At 35.4% G+C, this 26253-nt stretch overlaps 2 protein-coding genes across 3 annotated transcripts in view; both read left to right on the top strand.

Annotated features, from left to right (window-relative positions):
* TTC28 (tetratricopeptide repeat domain 28) overlaps positions 1 to 26253 on the top strand; it is a 622345-nt gene that overhangs the window by 67419 nt on the left and 528673 nt on the right. The gene's annotated exons all lie outside the window — the stretch shown is intronic.
* Positions 11858 to 12308, top strand: LOC308645555 (small ribosomal subunit protein eS25-like). Its single transcript, XM_081287764.1, has one exon. It carries the CDS (start codon positions 11873 to 11875, stop codon positions 12242 to 12244), a length of 372 nt encoding a protein of 123 aa, XP_081143890.1. The 5' UTR covers positions 11858 to 11872; the 3' UTR covers positions 12245 to 12308.

Below are 26253 nucleotides of genomic sequence, written 5' to 3'. Positions count from 1 at the left end.
TTTTAGGAAAATGTAAAATTGAATTTATATTGAAATGTCATGTGTTTACACACACACATACACAGGGCTTTGTTTAAATTTAAGCATTTAACATGTTGTAGCTGGTATGAGAAGAGGTATGGTAAATAAGTTTTCACTCTTCCACCTGTGATATGTATTTTTTGGGACAATTAAAAAACATTGAAAAGGTAGAAAATGCAGTTTAACAAACATTTAGGAATCTCCCACTTCGAGTGAGCAAATGATAATATTTTTCTCCACAGTGAGTATTTGTGAGACTAACCGAATCTTGGAGTAATGGCTTGGTATTATCCTTGAGGCTTCTACAGCACCTATATCATCTCAGGTGAAATACGAATCTGACCTTAATTTTTAGGCTATTGCTGTATTTTGTTCAGTTAATATGGCAAGAGTGTTCTCATATGTTACTTTTTCATTCTGGTTTCTCTTGTAAGAGGAAAAGATTTATTGTGCTTAATGATTTTTCCATACTTTCACTCAGGAGCCTCCTCTCCAGATGTCTTTCTGGTGCTTCTTGTGAGCTATTTGGAGATATCTTAGGCTTTGCAAAATTAATAAGTGATTAGCATAAGATTCTAGTACAGTCATCTATAATGTACAGTGTTTTATGCAGAAGCTCTTCAATTTCTTCCAATAATGACTGTCAAAATCTCATTATTCTATCTTCTATTAAAATGTTAGTAGACACTGCTGTTTTATCCTTTAGTCTGAAGATTTAATTATAAAATAGCTTTTCACTAAAAAGTAATTTATTAAAACAGAAAAGCTCCCTAACCAATAGCATGGCAATTTTCTTTTCCAGTATTAATTTTCCTTTTAGTGCTACCTACTAGGCAAACACAGCAATTCAAATCAGCAAATATATACTATGAAGCTTTAAATAAATTTCTATCTCAGAATAAAATCCTTATAATAGCCCAAGAAAGCTCTGATCTGGCCTCTCTGATTTCATCTTTTATTGCTCACCCCTTTGCCACCATATTGTAACCGTAGTCTCCCCCACCCCTTCCTCTTTCTCCCCACTTTGGGCCTTCTGCACTTGCCACCAGGAATTGTCTCCTTACTCCCTGGCACGGCTGGGATATCATGGCCTGATCTGATGAAGCCACTCAGCTGTCTCTAGTCATACTGTATTGTAGTCTCTTTTTCATTCTCCATCTTCTCTGTGGTGCTTCTCTTTTTGAAATATGGGATTATATTTTATTTCTAATGAAAAAGAATAAAAGACATTTCTTGTGACTAACAGAAGATCACTAAATAAGAATAAATTCACTTTAAAACTGTTTATAGTCCTATTTTGTGTTATTCTAACACCAATTTTCTCTTTCTATTAAGCTGCTAGAGGTTTATTGAAACACTAGTTTATTTCATTTTATTCTCTGATAGATCTCTCATAAAAATCTATAAAATTTTTTGAAACAAAGTTTTTTTCTAAGATGGGTTAATTATTTAGATATAAATAATTATTTATCACATTTTTTTGCAATTGAAGGCATTAGTTAATAAAATTACATCCACTGACAAAGATTATGTATGGAAAGATAAATCTATTCTTACATTTTCAAAACAAATTTTTTTTTCTATTCTCAACCTCCTGCTCTTCCCTTTATTCCCCTTTGTCTAATACACTGAACTTTTATTCTTCCTCTTCCCCCTTGTATTTTAGCATCAACATATCAAAGAGAACACTTGACCTTTTTTTTTTTTTTTGGATTGGCTTATTTTACTTATCATGATCGTCTCTAGATCCATCGATTTACTGGCAAAAGTCATAAAGTCATTCTTTCTTATGGCTGAGTAATGTTCCCTCGTGTATATATGTACCACATTTTCTTTAGCCATTCGTCTGTTGAAGGGCACCTAGGTTGGTCCATGGCTTAGTTATTGTGAATTGAGCTGCTATTACTACCTGGTTGTTTTTGGTTTGGGGTCATCTGCCTTTCTCTTCTAGAATATATGCTCCATTCGAGTAGGGAACTTGGCTCTCTTTTTCACCACTGAATCCCTTTTGTGTAGAACAGTGAGTGAAACACAGTAGGTGGTAGTAGAGTCTTAATAGTTTGTTGAACAAATGACTGCATGATTCATTATTGTGTCCTGATATGTGGTAGGCAGTGTGAAATGCCCTGTGGAAGAACAGGGTTTAGTCAGGGAGATTAACAAACCAAGAACTGTAATATGAAAATGTTAAGTCCTACAATAGAGGAATCTATAAAATGCTATGGGACCACAGATGAGAGAATAATTAATTTCTCCTAGAGATAGGTCAGGGGGTATTAGAGATGAATTAATGTATTACTACTTTATATTTTACATTAAATCATTCTCCTGAGGCACTTTGCTGATTAGTTACTGACTAATTCTTGAATTTCTAATACCTCACTTAACCTTGCTATTTTCTTTTCTGTAAAAAGATGTTGATGATATTGACCTGAAGAATGTTGTAAAGATTAATCATTTGATGTTGGCTAAGTGCTTTGAAAATACAAAAATGCTGTATAGACCTTGATGTTCTTAATCATATTAGCAACCACTTTCTATAATTAAGTTTTATTATGTACTTAGTTTCTGACTGTTTTTCTTAAAAAAAGATTATTTTGGAAAGGCCTATTTGTTATTAAAAGAGCTTTACAGACCTTTTGTACCATATTGTTAGTAGAAAATCATGTCTGTATTTTCTATTTATTTTCTTAGAAGAGTAGTAACGTACTATAACCCCCAGGAGGCAGTAGAGGCCAGGAAGAATGTGTGCTTATCCTGCTAAACAGGACTGCAGGGCTGTTAGTGATTAGTGCCTTGATTTAACAGGAAGAGACTTCCCTTCTTACTCATCAGATGAAGATTTCAAGAGATATTTTAACTTTTCCTTTCCTATAGCATTATATTATCTTGTGTTGAAGATTTTTTCCTTTCTCAAAGAGAGGGTCTTTTCTATTTTAATACTTGGAGTGTAATGATATCTATGGATTGTTATATACAAAGTATCTCACTTTATAATGCATTATACTATGCTGTAGATTTTTCTAAAAGTTAGGAGTAGATTAAATTTTTAATAAATTGAATCTTACTTTACATTTATTATGGCAATAGGTCTCACCTTTTGTTTCTATCCCAAGGTATATAAACTCCTACAGTGGCTACAAGATATACATAAAACCCTAACAGTGGCTTGCTGCTTCAATTATTCTTGACTTACAGCAGTTTTTCCCCCAGATCTCAGAAGTTTCCTGTTACATTGACTAATTGAAGACTCCTACCTTAGAGAGCTAGGATTAACCATCTTTTTGGAATTAGGGCTGGTGGCCATCAAAAGAATGTTACTCTTATTAGTCAACCTCTGCATATCACTTATTTCTTAAAGAGTTTTTTTAAAAAAATAATATTAACATATTAGCAACAGTGTTTCCTAAAGTGTGGAAATGAAGTGGTTAACAGTAAAGCACTGGGGCACACAGTTCTCCTTGAGGGCCCCTCTATTCTCCTCATCCGTATCTTATGTACTGACTTATCGCCCTGGATATAATTGAGTTTTCTCTGTCCCTAGACTGTGAGCTTCTTTAGGGTGGGGACTTTGTCTTGTTCATATATGTGTTCCAGACCTAGTTTTTTGGCAAGTAGTGAGTGCTCAACAATATATTGTAAATTAATGGATTTGTGTAGACTTGAGAAATTTTAAATACAGATATTTAATGCAGAGATAGATACCATTTGCACAAGTTTTCTGCTCAGAGACTGAGCAGAAAACTTGCATTGTATCTGTGATATTTTAGGGAATTTTGATTGGGAATACTGGTTTTAGTGTTGTAGGGACAAACGAAGCAAGGCACCGAAGACAGCAGGAAACAGTTTTATTTGGCTGCAGCCAGGTTCAGAGGGCACAGCTTTTGCTGTAATCAACCAATCCCCTGAACCCTGAGTTCAGGGAGTTTTAGAGTTTTATACCTAGCATGTAAGGGGAGGGGCTCAGAAGTTCACAGTCTGCAGAAGTTCACATGAAAGCAGCTTTTTATTTCACTGTTCTGGGCAAGTTAACTATTCAAGTACAACACCTGAGAAGTGGAGAGCTTCTTCTCCCCTTTCTTTCCTCCCCCTGCCAGCTGTTACCATGGACCCTATTTGTAACTTATCTTAAAAATGTAGACATCTCTGTGAAGCCCAGCTCAAGGCCAGAGGCCTTGTTTGCATATTTTTAAAGTACTATACTGGATATGTTTGTGAAAAATTAGTAAGGGGGTGTCCAGCACCTGGAGTGCTAGTATCTTCTTGGCCAGTGGCCAAGTAAACAGGGCAACATGAAAACAGGAAGTTTATCTACATTGGACCCTTTTGCAGAGACTCTTTTGCTGACAGTCCTAAAATCAGCCATGGTGAAGAGGGCTTTTCTGTGGAAAAAGGGGGTGCCACTTTCTGTAGCACCATGGATACTTAAAACTGGTTTTATTTTTCTGAAACAAAGATTTGGAGTCTGTATAGGTATTATATTTAGAAGATGACTTGGCATATTGTTTGGTTGATTACTAATTCTTAGAAATTATATGGAATAGAGGAGAAGTAGTATTCTGGTGAATTTCATAATAGGTGTTGATGCTTGATATGAACTTTTTGTATTGGTCCTGCCCCCTTTAAAAAACCCCATCATATTATGTAAGACCTTTTTTTTTTTTTTTTTTTTGAGAGAGGAGAAAGAGAGAGAGAGAGAGAGAGAGAGATTTTTTAATATTTATTTTTTAGTTTTCGGTGGACACAACATCTTTTTTATTTTATGTGATGCTGAGGATCGAACCCAGCACCCCGAACATGCCAGGGGAGCATGTTACCACTTGAGCCACATCCCCAGCCCGACATTCTACATTCTTGATGATGCTTTTACTCCTTTGCTACTCTATCCTTAAGCCTGTTCTTGTGCTTTCTTAAGGGTGATTTTAGAGTCAGTATACACAGTTTAGTCCATTGCCATCAACCAGGTAGTTTCAATAGATTTGCATCATAAAGCACTGTTCCTGATAGGTGGTCTTTGGCCAGGGAGTGGGTGTCTCTGCACTTTCACCTGTGTATAGTTGTGATGAATACACCCTCATTACTATCATCTGCTCTAAAAATTCTGTGGCTTTGTGTTACCTAGGGTAGTTTTTGTTCTTTTTTGTTTTATGTCATCAGGAAAATGAGGAATTTTTCTTTATTTATTCTTAAGTTTTAGGTGGACACAGTATCTTTATTTTACATTTATGTGGTGCTGAGGATCAAACCCAGTGCTCGTGCATGCTAGGTGAGCACTCTACCACTGAGCCACAACCCCAGGCCCCCCGAAATGAGGAAATTTTTTCAAAAATACTTGAAATTACAGTGTGACACTTCTCACTATGATTGTTAATTTAGTTGTTGAGGGCGCATTGACAGATGCAAGGAAGACTTTTTTCCTTCATTTTAATTAACAAGGATTGAAATAGAACTTTAAAAATTCATTTAAAATATTTTTAGTTGTATTTTTAATATTTTTAGTTATTTATATGTGGTGCTGAGGATCGAACCCAGTGCCTTATATGTGCCAGGCAGATGCTTTACCACTGAGCTACAACCCCCAGCCCCTCATTTTTTTTCTTTTAATCATAGAAAAACCTTGAATTCTTTGGTAAAGAGATACTACCAGTTGGTAATAATGGCTTTGGCACTGAAAGTTGGGAAAATATTTCATTGCTTTATTTTACCACATTCCCCAGAATATACATTTTATATTAAAAGGTCTAGTGAACTGTGGTAATTTATATTTTGTCTGATTTAAATCCCTTAATTTATTACAATTCCTGTATCATGCTCTGGACTAGTCACTTTCAGGGTAATATGTTGAAATTATCAGTATCATAATAAATTTTTTAAAAAGCTGTAATTTCTTAGAGGATGAGATGAAAGATAAGATTAGCTTATTAGCAATGAAAAAATAATGCTAGAGACTAAATAATCTCTAAAATTTATTTTGTCTGAGGTTCTAGGCCCAACATCAATGTCTCTCATCATAGCACTTTATCTATTCCTTAATTATAGCAGTAGGGACACTTTTGTCTTTATATCTGTCATGAGTAGTTGTTAAATATACCAGTGAGTTAAGGAGAAAATTTCTTCTTCCAAACTCGAGAAGCCTTGGCTCTAGCTTTATAGTTGATCTTTTCTCTATGAGTGCAAAAACCTCATTCCTGACATCCATTCTTTTCCTCCTCACTCTTGTCCTACTTACAGCCCAGAGGTCTGAGAGATAGTCAGACCTATAAATGACCACACAGAAAACCCCCATGTCTGTGTAGCCATTAGAGGAATTAGAAAAAATGTGAGTATATACTTTTAAATAATGACTTTATTTTTGACTAGATGATGTATGATTAAACTGTGATTCAATAAGGTTCAAAAGGGTATACAGAAAAAAAGTTTTTTTTTTTTTCTGTTTCTGTTCTCCAGCTGCCCAGTGTCCCTTCTCTAAAGGCAACTGCCATTACTAGATTGATTTGTTTCCTTCTCCAGGTATTTGATGAATATGTTGAACAAACTAATTGAAATCTGTCTGTCTTATCTGTCTATCAGGTCAGTAGTCTGGGACTGATAAGGAAAAGAGAGGCATTTAAAAAATTTTGGGTATAAGAGTTTTAATCTGAGAATTTGAGCCTGCATGAATAGTGAAAGAACCAGGGAAATGAATGTCATGCAAGTGACCTTAGAAAGTAAGGAAAGTTAGGATGGAAAGGTGAGGAAAGCAGAAGACCTGCAGGTCTCTGAAGCTCAGTAGAAACTGCTACAGTTATAAGCACCTTTGAGAAAGCTTCTGTCTTGTGTCTTGGGCTACAGCAACAAAATATGTGATTTTCAAGCCCTTTCTCAAAAGCTACTGCGACTCTGCTTCTTTTCCTCCAGCTACCTCCAAGGAATAAGTTTTGTGCTCTCTACGTCGTGTGTTCCTTTTTAAAAAAATTTGTTCTTTTTAGATATACATGACAGTAAAGTCTATTTTGACCTATCACACATACATGGAGTACAACTTATTATAATTAGGATCCCATTCTTGCCATTGTATGTGATGTGGAATTTCACTGGTTGTGTATTCATATATATACATAGGAAAGTGATGTCCAATTCATCTTCTCCTCTTTCCTTCATTCCCCTTTGTCTAATCCAAAGAACTACTTCTTCTTCTTTTTTGGGGGGGGGCAGTGCTGGGTATTGAACCCAGGGCCTTGTGCATGCAAGGCAAGCACTCTACCAACTGAGTTATATCCCCAACCCCCTTAATCCAATGAACTTCTATTCTTCCCTCAAGCCTTATTGAGTGTTAGCATCAACATATCAGAGAGAACATTCAGGCTTTGTTTTTTGGGATTGGCTTGTTTCACTTAACATGATAATCTCTAGTTCCATTCATTTACTGGCAAATGCCACAATTTCATTCTTCTTTATGGCTGAGTAGTATTCCATTGTGTATATATACCATATTTTCTCAATTGATTCATCTGTTGAAGGGCATCAAGGTTGGCTCCATAGCTTAGCTATTGTGAATTGAGCTTCTATAAACATCGATAGGCTGCATCAGTATAGTATGCTAATTTTTAGTTCTTTGGATATAACAGATACCTAGAGTGCAAGAAGTAAAATAAAAAATCAACAAATGGGATGGAATCAAACTAAAAAGCTTCTTCACAGCAAGGAAACAACGAAGAACACGAAGAGAGAACCTAAAGAATGGGAGAAAATCTTTGCCACCTGTACCTCAGATAAAGCATTAATCTCCAGGATGTACAAAGAACTCAAAAAGCTTGACACCAGGGCTGGGGTTGTAGCTCAGTGGTAGAGTGCTCCCCTGGTGTATGAGGCCCTGGGTTTGATCCTCAGCACCACATAAAAATAAATAAATAAAATAAAGGTATTGTGTCCATCTACAAACAAACAAACAAACAAAAAACTTAACACCAAAAAGACCAAGTAAAGCCAATCAGAAAACTGGCAAAGTAACTGAACATTCTCTGCATAGAAGATGTTCAAATGGCCAACAAATATATGAAAAATATTCAACATTTCTAGCAATTATAGGAACACAAATTAAAACTACACTGTAATTTCATGTCACTCCAGTCAGAATGGCAATTAACAAGAATACAATTAATGATAAATGTTGGCAAGAATGTGGGGGAAAAAGCACACTCATACATTGCTGGTGGGACTGCAGATTGGTGCAAATCACTCTGGAAAGCAGTATGGGGATTCCTCAGAAAACTTGGAATGGAACCACCGATTGACCCTGCTATCCTGCTCTCCTGGCATATACTCAAAGGACTTAAAATCACGAGTGCCTTTCATTAGTAAAATCTAACCTAGCTAAGGATGGAAAAGGAATTCCAGGAAACACATAGAAGACCTTGGAGCTGTGGTTGGTTGTGCTCAGTTGCCCAGACAATGGCACATAAGATTTTTGACTTGGAAAACTGCTCTGCTCTGCACCAATGAGACTGCAGTTCTAACTTGTGCTGGAAGAAAGGGGTTTGAGGCTTTTTTTTTCTTTTTTCTTGAGATATTAGGAATTGAACCAAAGGCCTTACATATGCTAGGAAGTACTCTCCAACATTGAGCTACATCCCCAGCCCCATCTGAGTTTTTTTTTTAACCTTTATTTATTAAATTTTTAATGTGGTGCTAAGGATCAAACCCAGTGCCTCACACATGCTAGGCAAGCACTCTACTGCTGAGCCACAACCTCAGCCCCAGTCTGAGGTGGTTTTTGAGTTGCTTAGCCCCTCACTTTTGCTGAGGCTGGCTTTGAACTTGCGATCTTCCTGCCATTGGGATGACAGGCGTGTGTCGCTGTGCCTGGCTAGTCTGAGGTTTTTGTAGTAAATAGTTTATAGAAAACAAAAAAAGACAGATTTAAGGAGACTCAGGTGAGTGCAGTGTCCTGAGAGCCAACGAAGGAAAAATTTTCCATAAGATGAAGTGGTTAATTTTAACAGTACAGTCAAAAGCACAGAAGGGAGGAAGAAAAAGAGTCTGTGTTTGAAATTGAAGATGATAATTAGTGAAATTCAAGAGTAGTTTATTTATTTTTTTTATGGTGCATGGTTTTGCTCTTTTACCCAGGCTGGCTTTGAACTCCTGGGCTCAAGGGATCCTTCTGCTTCGGCCTGTCAAATAGCTGGGACTAGAGGTATGCGCTGCTGCACTGACTGAGAATAGTTTTGTCAACTAGTCAGAGCCCAGTCTTGTGATAGTCTGTAGAATCATGATAACCAATCACTTTGGTAAATGAGGAAAAGTTTATCAGCTTTGTTCAGCTGATTAAAAAAAAAAGTCTGTCAGCTTTGTTCTACTTTCCCATATTTTAGTCTTCCCATATTTTCAAGGCCTTTTCAGTGATGTTATTTATATTAACCAAATGTAACATAATTCTGTAATTATCAGAGCAGAACCTTATATACCCAGAAATTACTTATTTATGTATATGTGTCAATTGTCTTCACTTGAGTTTAAAAAAAATCTTTGAGTCATGTTTGTGGTCTGTTATGATTCTCCGGCACTGTAATAAAAAGTACATTGACCAATGTGAACTCATGGTTTTGAAATTGTACTATATTTACATAAGATGTAACTATTCTAGAGTACTGGCTGAAGGGTACATAGTTGTTTTGGTGTGTTTCTGTAACTTCCTATAAATCTGCAGTTACTTCAAAAATTTAAAAAAGAAAGTATCTGAATCTGGATTTGAAACTAGTTATCTCTACTTAATAGCTGAAATTTGTCTAATTTCTTTTAGTATCAATTACATATCTACAAAATAGGATTGAAAATAGTATATTTTTCAGAATTCATGTAAGAATTAAATAAGAGTTTTTTGAAAACAGTTTATAGATAGCAGAGATCATTGTGAATCTTATTTAAAATTGTATTCTTATTTTAATTAAGATTTCTTTATTCTCTTGATTTTTTTTTTTTTTGGTATTGGGGATTGAACTCAGGGGCCCTCAACCACTGAGTTACATCCCCAGCCCTAGTTTATATTAGAGACAGGGTCTCCCTGAGTTGCTTAGCACCTTGCCATTGCTGAAGCTGGCTTTGAACTTTCGATCTTCCTGCATCAGCCACTGGGTGCCACCGTGCTCAGCTGTCATCTTGTTTTTAACACACTTTTTTTCACAAATTCATTTAAATCAATTTAACCTTTAGTTCTCCTTTCTAGAGCTGATTCTTCTAAATTTGTTTTTATCTACAACAATGAGTATATTCTCAACACTGTGTAGACCAAAAATTTGCAGCGGGGTATGGTCCCTTTTTGATTAAAGCCATATTTTTATTGTCTTAAGAACAATAGTTGAAGTCATTATTTGCAAGGTTTGTTATCCTTTGTAAGACTAGTAGGTTTTATAATTTGTTAGGCTAGATTGAACAAAAAATAGTTTGAACTCATGACTCATGAGTCCTTTGCCATAGACAGACCACTGGCATATGAGATTCAGTTCTTTCATTCAACAAATGTTAACTGGGTGTCTGTTAGGCATAGAGACTGTTGTATGCAGGTACTTGGCATACATCTGTGAACCAAAAGAAACAGTTATCATCAACTGAGTTGGAGCCTCCTAGGGAAAAGACAATAAACAATATTCAAAGTAAATGTATGGTACATTAGAAAGTGGTAGGTGCTGTGGAAAAAAAAAGAAGTGAAGGTAGTACTAGTGGGATAGGTGGGAGTAGGATAGATTTTATGAAAACGGTAACATTTGAACAAAGAATTAAATGAATTGAGGAAGTTAACCATGAAGGTCTCTGGCAAAACAGTACCCGGGCAGAGGGGATAGTTAAAGCAGAGAGTACTTGGTATGATTGAGGAAGGAGTTGGAGCTGGGTGTGTGAAGGGAAAATAATAGGGCATTAGTTCAAAGAGGTAAATGGTGTCTACATCATGTAAGCCATTGTGAGAACTCTTGGCTTTTCCTGGGGAAATATGGAGTTGTAGGGGGGTTTTGAGCACAAGTGGCAGGAACAGACTTACCTTCTAACAGGATTACTCTGATTGCTGTGTTGGGATTGGATCGTGGGGTTCAAGGATAAGGAACAGAGAAAACTGTCAGGAGGCCATTGAAGTAGATTATGGTACTAATGTGGAGGTAGTTAGAAGTTGATTCTGGCTGTTTTTCTAAATAGTGGTGACAATATTTTTAGATAGTTTGAAGGAAATCAAGGATATTTCCTAGGTATTTTGCCTAAGCATAACTAGGTTTGCCATCATTTGGGATGTAGAAGGTTGGACTGAGACTGGAGTTGGACTGGGAAGAACATCAAGAGTTCATTTTTGACTGGGCATCGTAGTGCGTGCCTATAATTCCAGCATCTAGGAAGGCTGAGTCAGGAGGATCGCAAGTTCAACGCTAGCCTGAGCAAATTAGTGAAGCCCTAAGCAACTGAGAGAAACCAGACCCTGTCTTAAAACAAAAACCTAAAAATGGGCTGGAGATGTGGTTTAGTGATGAAGCACCCCTGGGCTCAATCTCTGGTACAGAGAAAAAAAGATGTCAGTTTTGGACATGTTGAATTTGAGGTCCTTAAAGATACCCAAGTGAAATGTTGAGTAGGCAGTTGAATATATATGTTTGGAGTTTGGGAAAGAGGTCTGAGCTCTAATACAAAATAAATTGTGTTTAAAACTATGATACTGGATGCAGTTACTGAGGGGATACTAGACAGAGTAGGGGGCTAAGGCTTGAGTATGGAGGTGCTCTACAGTTCAGAGATCAGGGAGAAGACAAATAACAAAGAAGAATGAAGGGGAGCTTTTTGTCCGACATCTTGACGAGGCTCCAGTGGCGATTGCTGCTCTCCAAGCTTCGAGATGCCGCCCAAGGACGATAAGAAGAAAGACGCTGGAAAGTCGGCCAAGAAAGACAAGGACCCGGTGAACAAATCTGGGGGCAAAGCCAAAAAGAAGTGGTCCAAAGGCAAAGTTCTGGACAAGCTGAACAATCTAGTCTTGTTTGACAAAGCTACTTATGACAAACTCTGTAAGAAAGTTCCCAACTATAAGCTTATTACCCCAGCTGTGGTCTCTGAGAGACTGAAGATTCAAGGTTCCCTGGCCAGGGCAGCCCTTCAGGGGCTCCTCAGTAAAGGACTTATCAAACTGGTTTCAAAACACAGAGCTCAAGTAATTTATACCAGAAATACCAAGGGTGGAGATACCCCAGCTGCTGGTGAAGATGCATGAACAGGTCCAATCAACTGTACATTAGAAAAAATAAAACTTTATTAAAACAAAAACAAAAAAAGAATGAAGGGGAGTGATGAGTCATGCAGGAATAAATAGGACAGTGTGTGGCATCCTGGAAGCCATGCGCCTTTGGGTCCATTAGGCCTGGGAATGATCAAGATGCTGAAAATGTTTATGGTATCAAAAGATGTTTTGTGACTGTCATTTCCAAAAGTAGTGAGTTTAGTTTAAAAGGATACGGAGGTTGGGCTGGGGCTATAACTCAGTGGTAGAGCTCTTGTCTGGCATGTGTGAGGCCCTGGGTTCTAAGCTTTAGCACCCATAAAAATGAATAAATAAATAAAATAAAGGTATTGTGTCCATATACAACTAAAATTTTTTTTAAAAAGGATATGAAAGTTTCTGATAACTTTCTATAAAGTTCTTTAATTGAAATTTAAAAAAATTACAATTTCTATAATTTATTTCTGTAATTCTGCTAATTTATTGCATAAGCAAATATCTTACATCATTGCTGGAAAGTTCGGAACTTCTTAGGGGTTTTTTCTAGGTTACTTTTCCTTATCATGCTTGTTAAAAGTGGCCTATTTGGGAATTTGGCAGTTATCTTTCTCCTGGATTATTGAAAGGTCAAATAAACAACTTAGCTTCAGATTTGTGACATGGGACTTTAGCATAAGGACTCTAATTTGTTTTGTTCTTTTGGGGCCTGGTGCAGGAGCTCAGCTCAAATTAATGACCTCCTATATATTTTATTTAACAAGGTCACTAAGACTGTACAATGAAATTATTTGGATAATCAAGAGATTGGAAGATACAGAACTGCTACTTTTATCTTTTAGAATTTAGAAATACTTTCAGTAAGAATTTGAAGATCTAATTTAATATATTTTTCAGTTCTATTTTATTTTCCATAAGTTATAAAAGAGAAATGAAGGCTATGAAGGCTTAACCATGGCATATTTATAAGTTAAGGATGATACTCAATTAAAGTTACATAGTTCCTTTCTCTAGGATCTGAAAACATGAATAATATCTCAAGTTACTTTTGAAATATTATCTTAACAATCACTTAAAGATTCTATTATCTGGAAGAGAATAATTAACCAAAAGGCACGGTTTCATTGTTTGGATACTTGGAAAATTAATTCCTCATGTATGTTGTAAACTTTTAACATTTGGTTTTCATGACATTATTGCCATTATGTACCCATCAACCTCTTGGTGGATAATATTCTTGTGGTACAGAGGGTGAGTATTTTGCTTTTTTGTTTGTCTTTTAGATTTGTATAGTTATTTTTCTTTGACACAGAGTTTATGGTGTACTCATAATACTTTAATTTCATCAACACTAATTTATACTACAATTTGAGTATGCCCTATCCAAAATACTTAGAACCAGAAGTGTTTCAGATTTCAGATTTTTTTTGGTTTTTGAGTATTTCATATACATAATCAGATACCTTGGGGATGAGATATGAGTCTAAACATGAAGTTTATTTATGTTTCATATACACCTTATGTATATAGCCTGAACATAATTTTGTACAGTATTTTTAGTGTACCTGTGTTTTGATTACAACCTGTCACATGAGGTCAGGTGTGGAATTTTCAATTTGTGGCATTTTGTTAGCATATGCAAAAGTATTTGGATTTTGGAGTATTTTGGATCATTGGATCAGGGATATGCAACCTATATTTATAATTATTCTTTTGGAAACTTTCATTCCTTGGCTTTCAGCACACCCTGTTGTTCTTTCATTCTCCTTGTATAGTTCTTATACTACTATTTAAAAAGAATCCCATATATGTAAAAATTCCTTCCAGAAGGCTTCATGCTGGCAGTTTCTGGGAATCTCATGCTGTTATACTTGGCTTTAGTGATTTGTTAAAAATGTTAGTTGATTTTTTTTTTTCCTCAAGGTGTAGCACCTGGAGTCTGTTCCAGGTAAGCAAGAGCTCACCTCTTTTTTCTCCTTGGTGGCACTGATCTCCTTAAAATTCAGTATAGTTAGTTGTCCAGCAACCTTAGCTCTCTTATGGTTTCTAGAAAAGTTATATTTGTTTCCATCAGCTACCTTTTTTATGATAATAGGTGAGGAACCCTATTTCCAGCATTCTGCATGCTGAATGGAAGCCAGAAATTATTTATGATACTTAAAAACTTTAAACTTTGATCTTGTAACCAAACTTGAATGACATTGAAGGTAAATTTGTTATATTTACAAATGATAGAAGTTACATATGAGGGCTGGGATTGTGGTTTAGCGGTAGAGCCCTTGCCTAGCATGGGTGGAACCTGGTTTCGATTCTCAGCACCTCATAAAAATAAAGGCATTGTGTTGTGTCCATCTACAAAAAAGATTCATATTCTCTCTCTCTCCTTTAAAAAAAAAGAAATTACATATGATTCATTACTAAAGTTTGTAGCTCTATTATGCATTTAAAATTATACTTTACTCTTAGTAACGACATGTTTTTGTAAATGCATATGCTTTTCTACTTTAGGAAAAAAAATCAGTAAAATTTTAGATATTTAAAAAATATTTGACTTGAATGCTTCTTTAAATTCAAAATTTAAATTAAAAGGATTCTTTTAGAGTTCAGAATTTAAGGTAATAGATCTGAGAGTCCTATAAAAATTCAAATTATGCGGGGGCTGGCGATGTGGCTCAAGTGGTAGCGCGCTCCTCTGGCATGCGTGCGGCCCCGGGTTCGATCCTCAGCACCACATACAAAGATGTTGTGTCTGCCGAAAACTAAAAAATAAAAATATTAAAATTCTCTCTCTCCCTTAAAAAAAATTCAAATTATGGTACAAAAGCATAATTGTAGTATAATTAATTATAATGATCAATTACATTTAGTTTCTCCTAATTTTTAATAAATCCAATGAAAGGTGAAATTTCATACCTTGGTATTATTTATGAAAAAATATAGCTGAAAATTACATAAATATAAAAGAATTTTTTTCTATATTTATTTTTTAGTTTTCGGTGGTCACAACATCTTTATTTTATTTTTATGTGGTGCTGAGGATTGAACCCAGCGCCCTGCGCATGCCAGGTGAGCGCGTTACCGCTTGAGCCACATCCCCAGTCCCAATATAAAAGAATTTTGATCTCACATAAGAAGACATTGGTTTAAGCATTTCCTATGTTTCTTTAAATGTGTCAGTTATCCAGTGTTGTAAGCTACTTTCCCACAGTAGCTGATTGCATCAAACCATCGTCTTTAAACTTTCCTTTTTGATATCATCTGCTCACACAAGGTGTTGCCTTTTGCTTTATAGTGAAAATACAGATCATTAGGTTTTAATTTCACCTATTTTCCTGTCATCCCTAAGCCCCTGCACTATAAATATATGTACATTCACGCCTACTTGCTTTCTATCCATCCATCTCAAAGGAAGCGATTTTCTTCTTCCATCCAAGGTTAATATCTCTTGCCTGAACTCTGAGTTCCATTTCTACTTATATTTTCTGGAGCCTTCCCCATCAATTATTCTCACTCTCTTATAGTATCTTTAATCTTTCCATAGATGGTTTACTGCTTCAATCCTGAATTTCTTTCCCTAGTTCTAAGTTAACCTTCAAAAGAATGAATTTTGGCATGAAAAAGACCCTAGTTTTTGTTTTGTTTTATTTTTGTACTCATTGGTATGAATGGAGCCCAGGGCCTCACTCGTGCTAGAAGATGCTTGCTTTACAATCCTAGCACCACCAGGGTCCCTCTGAAGCTTAAGTTCTGTAAAGTGACAATAAGGTTTACTCCAAGTTTGTTTTAAGAATATCAAGTTAGATAGCATAATCAACATGAAGGTCCTTATTTCAAATTTTAGCCCTGATCACTTCTCCATGATGTTTGTCCTCCACATCATTTCTTTCTTCCTTCACAGTCAGATTTCTTTAAATAATGGCTGATTTGTAACCACTACTTCCAGCCTAGATTTCTTCCCCCACTACTCAATTGAAAGTTCTCAGTTGAGTTTATGGAGATCTTCTAATTGTTATATCAGTGAGCACTTTTCAGATCTTTATAAGTTGCTTTCACTTCCCTACTCCTAACATCATTCTGCCACAGAGCACCCAAGGAAATTTTTCAAAATGTGAACCCAGCTTTTTAATAACTCTCTGTCATCTGCATGGTAAAGTAAATCATTTCTGGTAGGAATAAAAGCTCTCTTGATCTATGTCTGCACTGTCCAATATGGTAGGTATTAGTTCCATGTGGCTATTTAAAATCAAGTTAATTATGATGAAATAAAATATAAGAAATACTTCCTCAGTCACACTAGTTACATTTCAAACATTCAATAGCCACATGTGACAAATGGCTACCAAATTGGTCAGCTCAGATACAGAGTATCACATAAAGTTCCGTTGGACAGTGCTTATCTAACTTCAGTATATTAAGAATGAGAGATTGGAATTACACCAGACAGACTTCAGCTGATTTGGACAAGGGAAGCCCAGGTGATGATGCTGGAGAGTTCCTATTATTACCCTGCAGAGTCGAGCCCTCCTGGGGAGACCTGGGCTGTCTTAAAAGAAGGAGCACTTTGCAAGGGCAGCAGCAGTGACGGTGGTATCTGGAGAGATGGGGGAACTGCTTCTGTCCTTACATTGAACTACTGATGAGGATGAAAAGAACCACATTGAAAGAAATAGATGGAATGCTGCTGGAAAATTTCCTTCTTGCGTTAAGCTGAATATCTTAGAAGAAAAAAAGAAAACCTATGTTGTTTACTTTTATTATTAAGAGAAAAAAATAAATAATCAAGAAGCAATTTCTTGGGATTTTAACCTTTTGGTAAATGACACCTTAAAGCTGATATTAACCCATCTGCATTCTTGGCTTCAAGTTATTTGGCAGGTATAAATGTTTTTGCCAAGTTGAAAGAGAGATTTTTATTCTCATATTCTGTAAATGAGTATAATCACCTCCAGTCTTTAGATTTATTTTCTGATCATCTTACAGTCAAGACTGTGGAGCCTGCTTTATTCACATCTGTGTAAGTTATTAATGTTGTGATTTTTTTTAAAGCTCCTGGATATTAATGTTTTAAGTCCCTGAACTTCTGCAAGACGGGTCCATACCGAAGGAAGCAGTTGTGAAATGCAGATGCTGACAAGCAGAAAAACAAAGAGAGTTCACAAGGAATTATGGGTATTAATGTAACTCTTTGCTCACAGTTCAATAAAACCTTGTTGTTTCCATAGTATTCCATTCTGTATTAACCATCTGTTGTATTGCACAGCTAATTTTAAGGAAGAAAGATGTATTACATTTGTCATCTGCTTTTTATCTGCATTTTAACTTTCACTTCTAAGACAGCATGAATCCTACTATCCCAGCACACTTTAGTGTATTTTTAAAAAATAGAAGTATACACATTTGTAACTTTTATTTACTTATTAAGTAGAAAACTTGTTTGTCTTTTATCCTGCTTGCAAAAGTAAAAATGAACCACAAATTATAAGTGAAACTGATCTTTTATTTAGATTTTGTTTTTTTCCCCATGATGTCCTTTAAAAAGAAAGATTCTGTAAAATGAGAAGCATACTGAAATCCTGTACAGGAAGAAAGGGAGGAGAGGTGGCTGCATTATGAGGGTGGATAAAGGGGTGGGCAGCATGATACTAGGCTACAGGCTGTGAGCAATGTAGCATTTCTCATTTGTGTCATCATGCAGCTGTGGAGGAACCACCATGGAGCCTAACCTGGTATTTCTTTTTAATCAAGTCCAGCTGTTGGTCATGTGAACATGCTCCTTCCTTCGAGTATGAAGGATGTGTTTCCTTCTTTCCTGTGGTATCTTAAATGGCTACTTACATATCACCTGGAATTTACTCATGTGCTCTAGGAGCTCCTGTTACAGTGATCATTTTTCTTTATGAATCACAAGTAAAATGCTCAACCCAAGTTGCATATAAAAACTTGAGAACAAAGAATGGGACTTGACCACATAAGTATTTTTTTTTATATGAATAGAGCTCTTGTTTTTAATTTGATGAGCAGGGAACTTTCCAGCTCTAACCCTGTCTTTACAATCTGTCTTTAATTTGTGAAAAAGATGCATTCTAATTTTTCAAACATAAAACTCTTTAATGGATTTTTTTGGGTTTGCTGGTTCTCTATTCATATTGGGTTATCCTAAAATTCAACATGTATCATTTCTTGGGTTTCAAGCTCCTTTTCTTATTTGCACATTTACATTTACTTCTTTGATATTAAAAATAATTAGATGGCTCCTATCTTTAGACCTCCTTAAATTACCCACAGTTGCATCTATTAGACTGTTTTTAGAGAGTGCTCTAGAGACCCAACTTGTTCTTCCTGAAAGAAATATGTGTGATATAGTCTGTGTGTCCTTTTAAGGCTGTTTTGTCTTAAATATGGAACTTTTCTATCTTCCTAGTAGTACTAAGAAACAGATATTTTTCCTCTGTTTTCTGGGATCTTCTCCCTGTCACCCCTTAATACTGAAGCCATGTTTATGGCATTCTGCTTCCAACACTGGACAACACTTGGTCAGTTAATCATCCTAATATATTCAGATAAGATAAATCTGAAAACTTGTATAGTAATTACCTATCATGAATTGATTCAATGGGTAGTAACTATAGGTATGAATTTTTGCTTTATAGGCCACAAAATTATTATAATACTATGGTTTTGTTTTATTTTTTTTTCAAAAGGAAACTACTTACTATTAAGATAGAAACATGGTGATTATCAAAGTATTCTAAACAATCTTCAAAAGTTTATAAAATTCTGGAATGGTATTTTAGACCTTGTATCAGATACTTGAAATGCCACATATGTTAGTATATTGTTTATAAGCTTATAGATACATGATCTATTAGTAAAATTATAATAACTGGCATATGAAAATAAGCTATGTAACAAAAGGAAGAAATGTTCTCCTAGTAATATCTGTAGGTAAAATTATTGGATTCTTTTTGTTAGTGATATTGTGTTCCTATAGAAACTTCAAAGTATCTATATATGTTTGATAATTAATCATGATTATTTTCTTCCTTAAATACTTGCATTAGTTATTTATATTTTTCTTTACTAAATTGTAGCATGCTATTTGTTTTTACTTTGAAATTTACTGCCAAATCTCTATTTTGTGATATTTAAGGGCATTTTAGGGATATGTAAGATTATTAAAATAAAATTAATTTTATCTTATTTTGTATAAGAGTATTTTTCTTAACTATTTCATTTTTCCATATGTTTATTGGTGCATTACAGTTGTACATAATGGTGGGATTTGTTTTATATTCATACGTGCACACAATAAATAATAAACAGTATAATTTGGCCAATATCATTCCCCACTAATACCCCTTTCCCTCTCCTTCTCTGTCACCTTGATCCCCTTCCTCTACTCTCCTGATTTCCTTTTGATTTTAATGAGGTGCCCTCCACCTTTCTTTTCCTTTTTCCTCTCTAGCTTCTTTTTGTGAGAGAAAAAAATATGACCTTTGATTTTCTGAGTTTGGCTTATTTCCCTTAACATAATGTTCTCAAGTTCCATTCATTTTCCCACAAATGTAATAATTTCATTCTTCTTTATGACCAACTAAAACTTCACTGTGTATATATACCACATTTTCTTAATTCATTCATCTGTTGATAGATACCTATACTGGTTCAATAGTTTGGCTGTTGTGAATTGTGCTGCTATGATCATGGGTGTGCATGTATTGCTATACTATGCTGACTTTAATTCTTTAGGATAAATACTGAGGAGTGTTACAACTGGCTCATGTGGTAATTCCATTCCTAGTCTTGAGGAAACTCCATACTAATTTCCATAGTGGTTGTACTAATTTGCAGTCCTACCAACAGTGCAAAAGTGTTCCGTTTTTTCCACATTCTCCTCAGCATTTGTTACTAATTGCATTCTTTTATTAAGTAAGTTTTTTTAGTTGTAGATGGACACAATATCTTTTTTAAATTTTTATGAGGTGCTGATGATCAAACCCAGTGCCTTACATGTGCCAGGCAAGCGCTCTGCCATTAAGCCATAATCCCAGCCCCTTAATTTTTTTTTTGTGTGTGTGTGTGTGTGTGTGTGTGTGTGTGTGTGTGTGGTGTTGGGAATTGAACCCAGGGCCTTGTGCATGCGAGGCAAGCACTCTACCAACTGAGCTATATCCTCGGCCCTTAATTGTATTCTTGATGGCTGCTGTTCTAATTAGAGTAAGATAAAATCTCAGTATAGTTTTGATTTTCATTTCCCTAATTGCTAATGATATTGAACTTTTCATACACACACACACACACATTTTAGTTGTTGGTGGACCTTTATTTTATTTACTTATTTATATCCGGTGCTGAGAATCGAACCCAGTGCCTCACATGTGTGAAGCAAGTGCTCTACTGCTGAGCTACAACTCTAGCCCCATGAACTTTTAAAAATGTATTTGTGGGCCAGTAGTATTCATTCTTCTAAGAAGTGTCTTTTTAGTTAATTTGCCTATTTATTAATTGGGTTATTTGTTTTTTCAGTGTTAAGTTTTTTTTGTGTTCTTAATATCCTCTCAATATTAATCCTCAGTTTGAGGAGTAGCTGGCAAAGATTTTCTCCAATTCTGTAGATTGTCTTTTCATATTTTAATTGCTTTTCTTTGCTGTGCAGAAACTTTTTAATTTGATGCCATCATTTAGAGAAAGTTATTGTCTGCACCTATATGTTGGACTGTTGAACCTATGTTTTCTTCTAGGCATTGCAGAATTTTTGGTTTAATTCCTAGGCTTTGATCCATTTTGAGTTGACTTGTGTGTAGAATGAGAGAGAAGGATCTAGCCTCATCCTTCTACATATGGATAACCAGTTTACCAGCACCATTTGTGGTGTCTTTTCTTCAACATATGTTTTTGGCACCTTTGTCAAGTATCAGATGATTGTATCTGTGTGAGTTTGTCTCTTTGTCTTCTATTCTGTTCCACTGGTCTATTTGTCTGTTTTTATGCTGGTGCCATGCAGTTTTTGTTACTATAACTATGTAGCATAATTTGAAGTCAGGCATTATGATGCCTTCAGCATTGATTTTTTTTTTTTTTTTTGGCTCAGGATTGCTTTGACTATTCTGGATCTTTTATTCTTCCAAATGAACTGTAGAGCTGTTTTTCCCCCTTTGTTCTATGAAGAGTGTCATTGGCATTTTGATGGGGATTTCATTGAGTCTGTTTATTGCTTTTGTTAATGACCACTTTAACAATATTAATTATGCTTATCCATCAATACGGAAGGTCTTTCCATCTTGTGTCGTCTTCATTTATTTTTCTTTAGTGTTCTATACTTTTTATTGCAGAAGTCTTTCACCTCCTTGGTTAGATTTATTCCTAGATACTGTATTTTTGTGTGTGTGTGTGTGTGTGTGTGTGTGTGTGTGTGTGGCTACTGTGAATGGAATTTCTCTCTCTCTCTCTCTCTCTCTCATGAGTTCATTATTGATGTAGAGGAAAGCTATTGATTTTTGTACATTGATTTTGTGTCCTACTACTTGCTGAAGTTGTATATTAGCTCTTGCAGTGTTCTGGTGGGGCTTTTTGAATCCTGAAGTATAGGATTGTATCATCTGTAAACAGTGATAATTTGACTTCTTCCTTTTCTATTTTTTTTTCTTTTTAAATTCCTTCTCTTGCCTAATTGTTCTGGCTAGACTTTCTAGTCATATATTGAATAGGCGTGGTAAGAGTGGACATCTTTGTCTAGTTCCTGATTTTAGAGGAAATGCTTTCAGTTTTTCCCCGTGCACTATGATGTTAGCTTTGGGTTTGCCACATGTAGGCTTTATGATTTGAGGTAAGTTTCTTCTATTCCTAGTTTCTTTGGTGTTTTCGTCATGAATGAGTGCTAAATTTTCCCAAAGGCTTTCTTTGCATCTTTTGAGATGACTGCGTGATTTTTGTCCTTAATTCTATTTATATAGTGAATTATATTTATTAACTTGTGTATGTTGAACCCTGGAATAAAATCAACTTGGTCATGATGTTTAACATTATTAATATATTGTTGAATATGATTTGCTAATATTTTATTAAGGATTTAAAAAATCTAAATTCACCAGGGATATTGGTCTTTGTTTTCTTTCTTTCATGTGTCCTTATCTGTTTTTGGTCTTAGTGTGATACTGGCTTCCTAGAGTGAGTTTGGAAGTATTCTTTCATTTTCTATTTCATGGAATAATTTGAGGAGCATGATCATTAGTTATTTTTTAAAGGTCTGATAGATTTCAGCTCATAATCCACTTGGTATTTGTTGGAAGGCTTTTTATTACTACTTACATCTCATTGCTAGTTATTAGTTTGTTTAGGTTTTCTGTCTTCTTGATTCAATTATGGCAGGTCATATGAGTCTAGAAATGTACCTGTTTATAGTAGTTTTACAAAGAATATAAAGTACTTAAAAACAAGTTTAACCAAGGAGCTAAAAGATCTGAACACTGGGAACTATAAAACATAGATAGAAGAAACTGAATGAGACACAAATAAGTGGGAAATGTTCTATGCTCATGGATCAGAACAATTAATATTGTTAAAAGATGCATATTACCCATAGCAATTTACAGATTACAGTGCAATCCCTATCAAAATTCCAATGTTATTTTTAAAAATTTTAATGGACTTTTATTAATGTATAAAACTAAGTGATGTTATAAATTTTAGAACTATTTAAAGCTATCAAATGGTAGATTTTCTTATGAAAATCTACCATTTTAGAACTATTTAAAGCTATCAAATGGTAGATTTTCTTATGAAAATCTACCATTTGATAGCTTTAAATAGTTCTAAAATCCTTTCACATATGTTTATTATTATTAATTTTTAGTGTCTTCATACATGGACTTAGGGTAATGAAGTCCATCTCATTCCACCATCTTTCCTCCCCCTCTGCCTGCTTCCTTCCCTTCCCCTTTGCCCTATCTAAAGTTCCTCCATTCCTTCCATGCTCCCCTCCCGTCATCCCAATTGTGGAACAGCATCCTCATATCAGAGAAAACATTTGGCATTTGATTTTTTGGGATTGGCTTACTTCTCTTAGTATAATATTCTCCAGCTCCATCCACTTACCTGAAAATGCCATGATTTTATTCTCTTTTAATGCTGAGTAGTATTCTATTGTGTATATATACCACAGTTTCTTTATCCATTCATTTATGAAGGGCATCTAGATTGGTTCCACAATTTAGCTAGCATGAATTGTGCTGCTATAAACATTGATGTGGCTGCATCACTAGAGTATGCTGTTTTTAAGCTTTGGGTATAAACCGAGGAGTGGGTTAGCTGGGTCAAATGGTGGTTCCATCCCAAGTTTTCCAAGGAATCTCCATATTGCTTTCTGTATTGGTTGCACCAATTTTCAGTCCCACCAGCAATGTGTGAGTGTGCCTTTCTCCCCACATCCTCACCAACACTTAACTGTTGTTTGTATTCTTAATAGCTGCCCTTCTGACTGGAGTGAGATGAAATTAGAGTAGTTTTGATTTGCATTTCTCTAATTGCTAGAGATGTTGAACATTTTTTTCATATATTTGTTGATTGATTGTATATCATCTTCTGAGAAGTGTCTGTTCAGTTTCTTGGCCCATTTATTGATTGGGTTTTTTTTTTTTTTTTGGTGTTAAGATTTTGAGTTCTTTATATGTCCTAGAGATTAGTGCTCTATCTGATGTGTGTGTGGTAAAAATTTGCTCCCATTTTGTAGGCTCTCTGTTTGCCTCACTATTTGTTTCTTTTGCTGAGAAGAAGCTTTTTAGTTTGAATCCATCTCATTTATTAATTCTTGATTTTAATTCTTGTGCTATAGGGGTCTTATTAAGGAGGTCAGGGCCTAATCCGACATGTTGGAGATTTGGGCCTACTTTTTCTTCTGTTAGGTGCAGGGTCTCTGGTTTAATTCCTAGGTCCTTTGAGTTGAGTTTTGTGCATGGTGAGTGATAGGGATTTTTTTTTTATTTTGTTGCATATAGATTTCCAGTTTTCCCAGCACCATTTGTGGAAGAGGCTATTTATTCTTTCTCCAATGTATGTTTTTGGCGCCTTTGTCTAGTATGAGATAATTGTATTTGTGTCGGTTTGTCTCTGTGTCCTCTATTCTGTACCATTTCTTTTGGCTCTGTTTCAGAGGTGCAGTCCATTGTTAGCCCATTCCATAGCTTCTGAACCAAGGTGAGGCAGAATATCATCCTGTAGGTAGGAAGGGTCTGACAGATGAAAGCAGCTCAGGACAGGGCAACCAGGAAGCAGAGAGAGCCATCTCTTTTCATCAGGGACAAAATATAACCCCCAAAGGCACAACCCCAATGACCTATGTTCTCCAGCCACACCCCACCTGCCTGTAGTTACCACCTAGTTAGTCCATATCACTGAATTAAGCCACTGATAAGGTGGCTCTCATAATCTAATTATTTCACCTCAGAGTTTTCTTGCATTGTCTAATCAGTGGGCTTTTGGGGGACTCCTCATATAGAAATCACACCAGCTACTGTGAACATTCTAAATGTTATTGTGAAGAATTCCTTATAAAAGAGTTTTTCTTTGAGTTTCTTTGAGTTACATTGCTGGGTTGCAAAGTATACACATCTTTATCTTTACTACATAGTACAAATTTTTTTTTCATTTTTTTTCCTGTTTACTTTGTCACCAGCTGGATGAATGTGCTCCACATTCTTGCCAACACTTCGTTATCACACTTTAAACGAATTACAGTGCATTTTAAGCTATTTAAACCAACAAAACATAGGGCTGAGTCTTGATTTGGAAGCAGATTAATTTTAAACATGTTCTTAAAGAGAATGACTTATGTCCTTGCTGAATTGTTTTAAGTTCTGAATTTATAGTATCTAAATTGCTGAGAATTTGTACCATTTCATGTAAAATTAATTTATCCAGATTGTTTCTTTCAATGAGAACAAATATACAGGGCTTCACTTATGATACAGAAACTTGAGTCAGGTAGAAGCAGTGTTGCCAAAGATTTACTTGGCACATTTATATTTTGCTTAATTTGGCCACTAATCAAATTGTGCACAGCTTCATATATTTGGTATTGAGGAATAGGCATAAATGTATTTTAATGAGCATAGACCTATTCAGGACATATGCTTTCCTCAAATATTTACACATATTATCAATTTATATGTTGTACTTAAGGAGAAAATTAAAGAATAGTATAAAATCTTATCTATACATTCAGACGATTAATGGCTTTAAAATTAACTGATTTGGGCCCAGCATGGTGGTGCACACCTATAATCCCAGAGGCTCAGAAGGCTGAGATAGGAGGCTTGAAAGTTCAAAGCCAGCCTCAGCAACTTAAGGAGGCCCTAAGCAACTCAGTGAGATCCCTGATACCACCCCCCGCCAAAAATTTACCTGATTTCATTTCTAAATTTAGTCTTCATTTTATTAAGATTATAGGATACACCTCTTCAAAGGGCTCAGGGAACTCCAAATTTTCTGCAGTGCCTTGTATTTATTTGTCTTCTTTTCAACCTTACAGCTTCCTTGATCTTTAAAGGCAGTGAAGTTTAACTCTTCCACAAGTTTGTTTTGCAATTTGCTTCCCATATGTTTTGCTATTACTTTTCCATTTTATTGTGGTAAAATATATGCAACATTAAATTCATATTCCCCTTTTTTGTGGTACTGGGGATTGATCCTTGGGGTACTCTACCACTGAGCTCCATCCCAGCCCTTTTTATTTTGAGACAGGTACTTGCTTAGTTGCCAAGGCTGGCTTCAAACTTGCAGTCTTGTTGCGCTAGACTCCTGAGTAGCCAGAATTACAGGTGCACGCCACTGCACTGGGATAAAATTTACCATTTTAACAATTCTTAAATATGCAGTGGTATTAAATATGTTCACATTATTATGCAACAGTTAACAACTGTGCTGTTATTTCCTAATTTAAAAATATATATTGTCTTCCCATGATGAAAGTTGAGGATTTTTACTCTTTTGCTTTTCTGGTACATATGTAT

The sequence above is a fragment of the Spermophilus citellus genome, assembly GCF_964194105.1.
Source record: "Spermophilus citellus genome assembly, chromosome: 3".
In the NCBI taxonomy this organism is placed as follows: domain Eukaryota; kingdom Metazoa; phylum Chordata; class Mammalia; order Rodentia; family Sciuridae; genus Spermophilus; species Spermophilus citellus.
The sequence above is the reverse complement of the archived record's forward strand: the minus strand, read 5'-3'. Positions and strand labels throughout refer to the sequence as shown.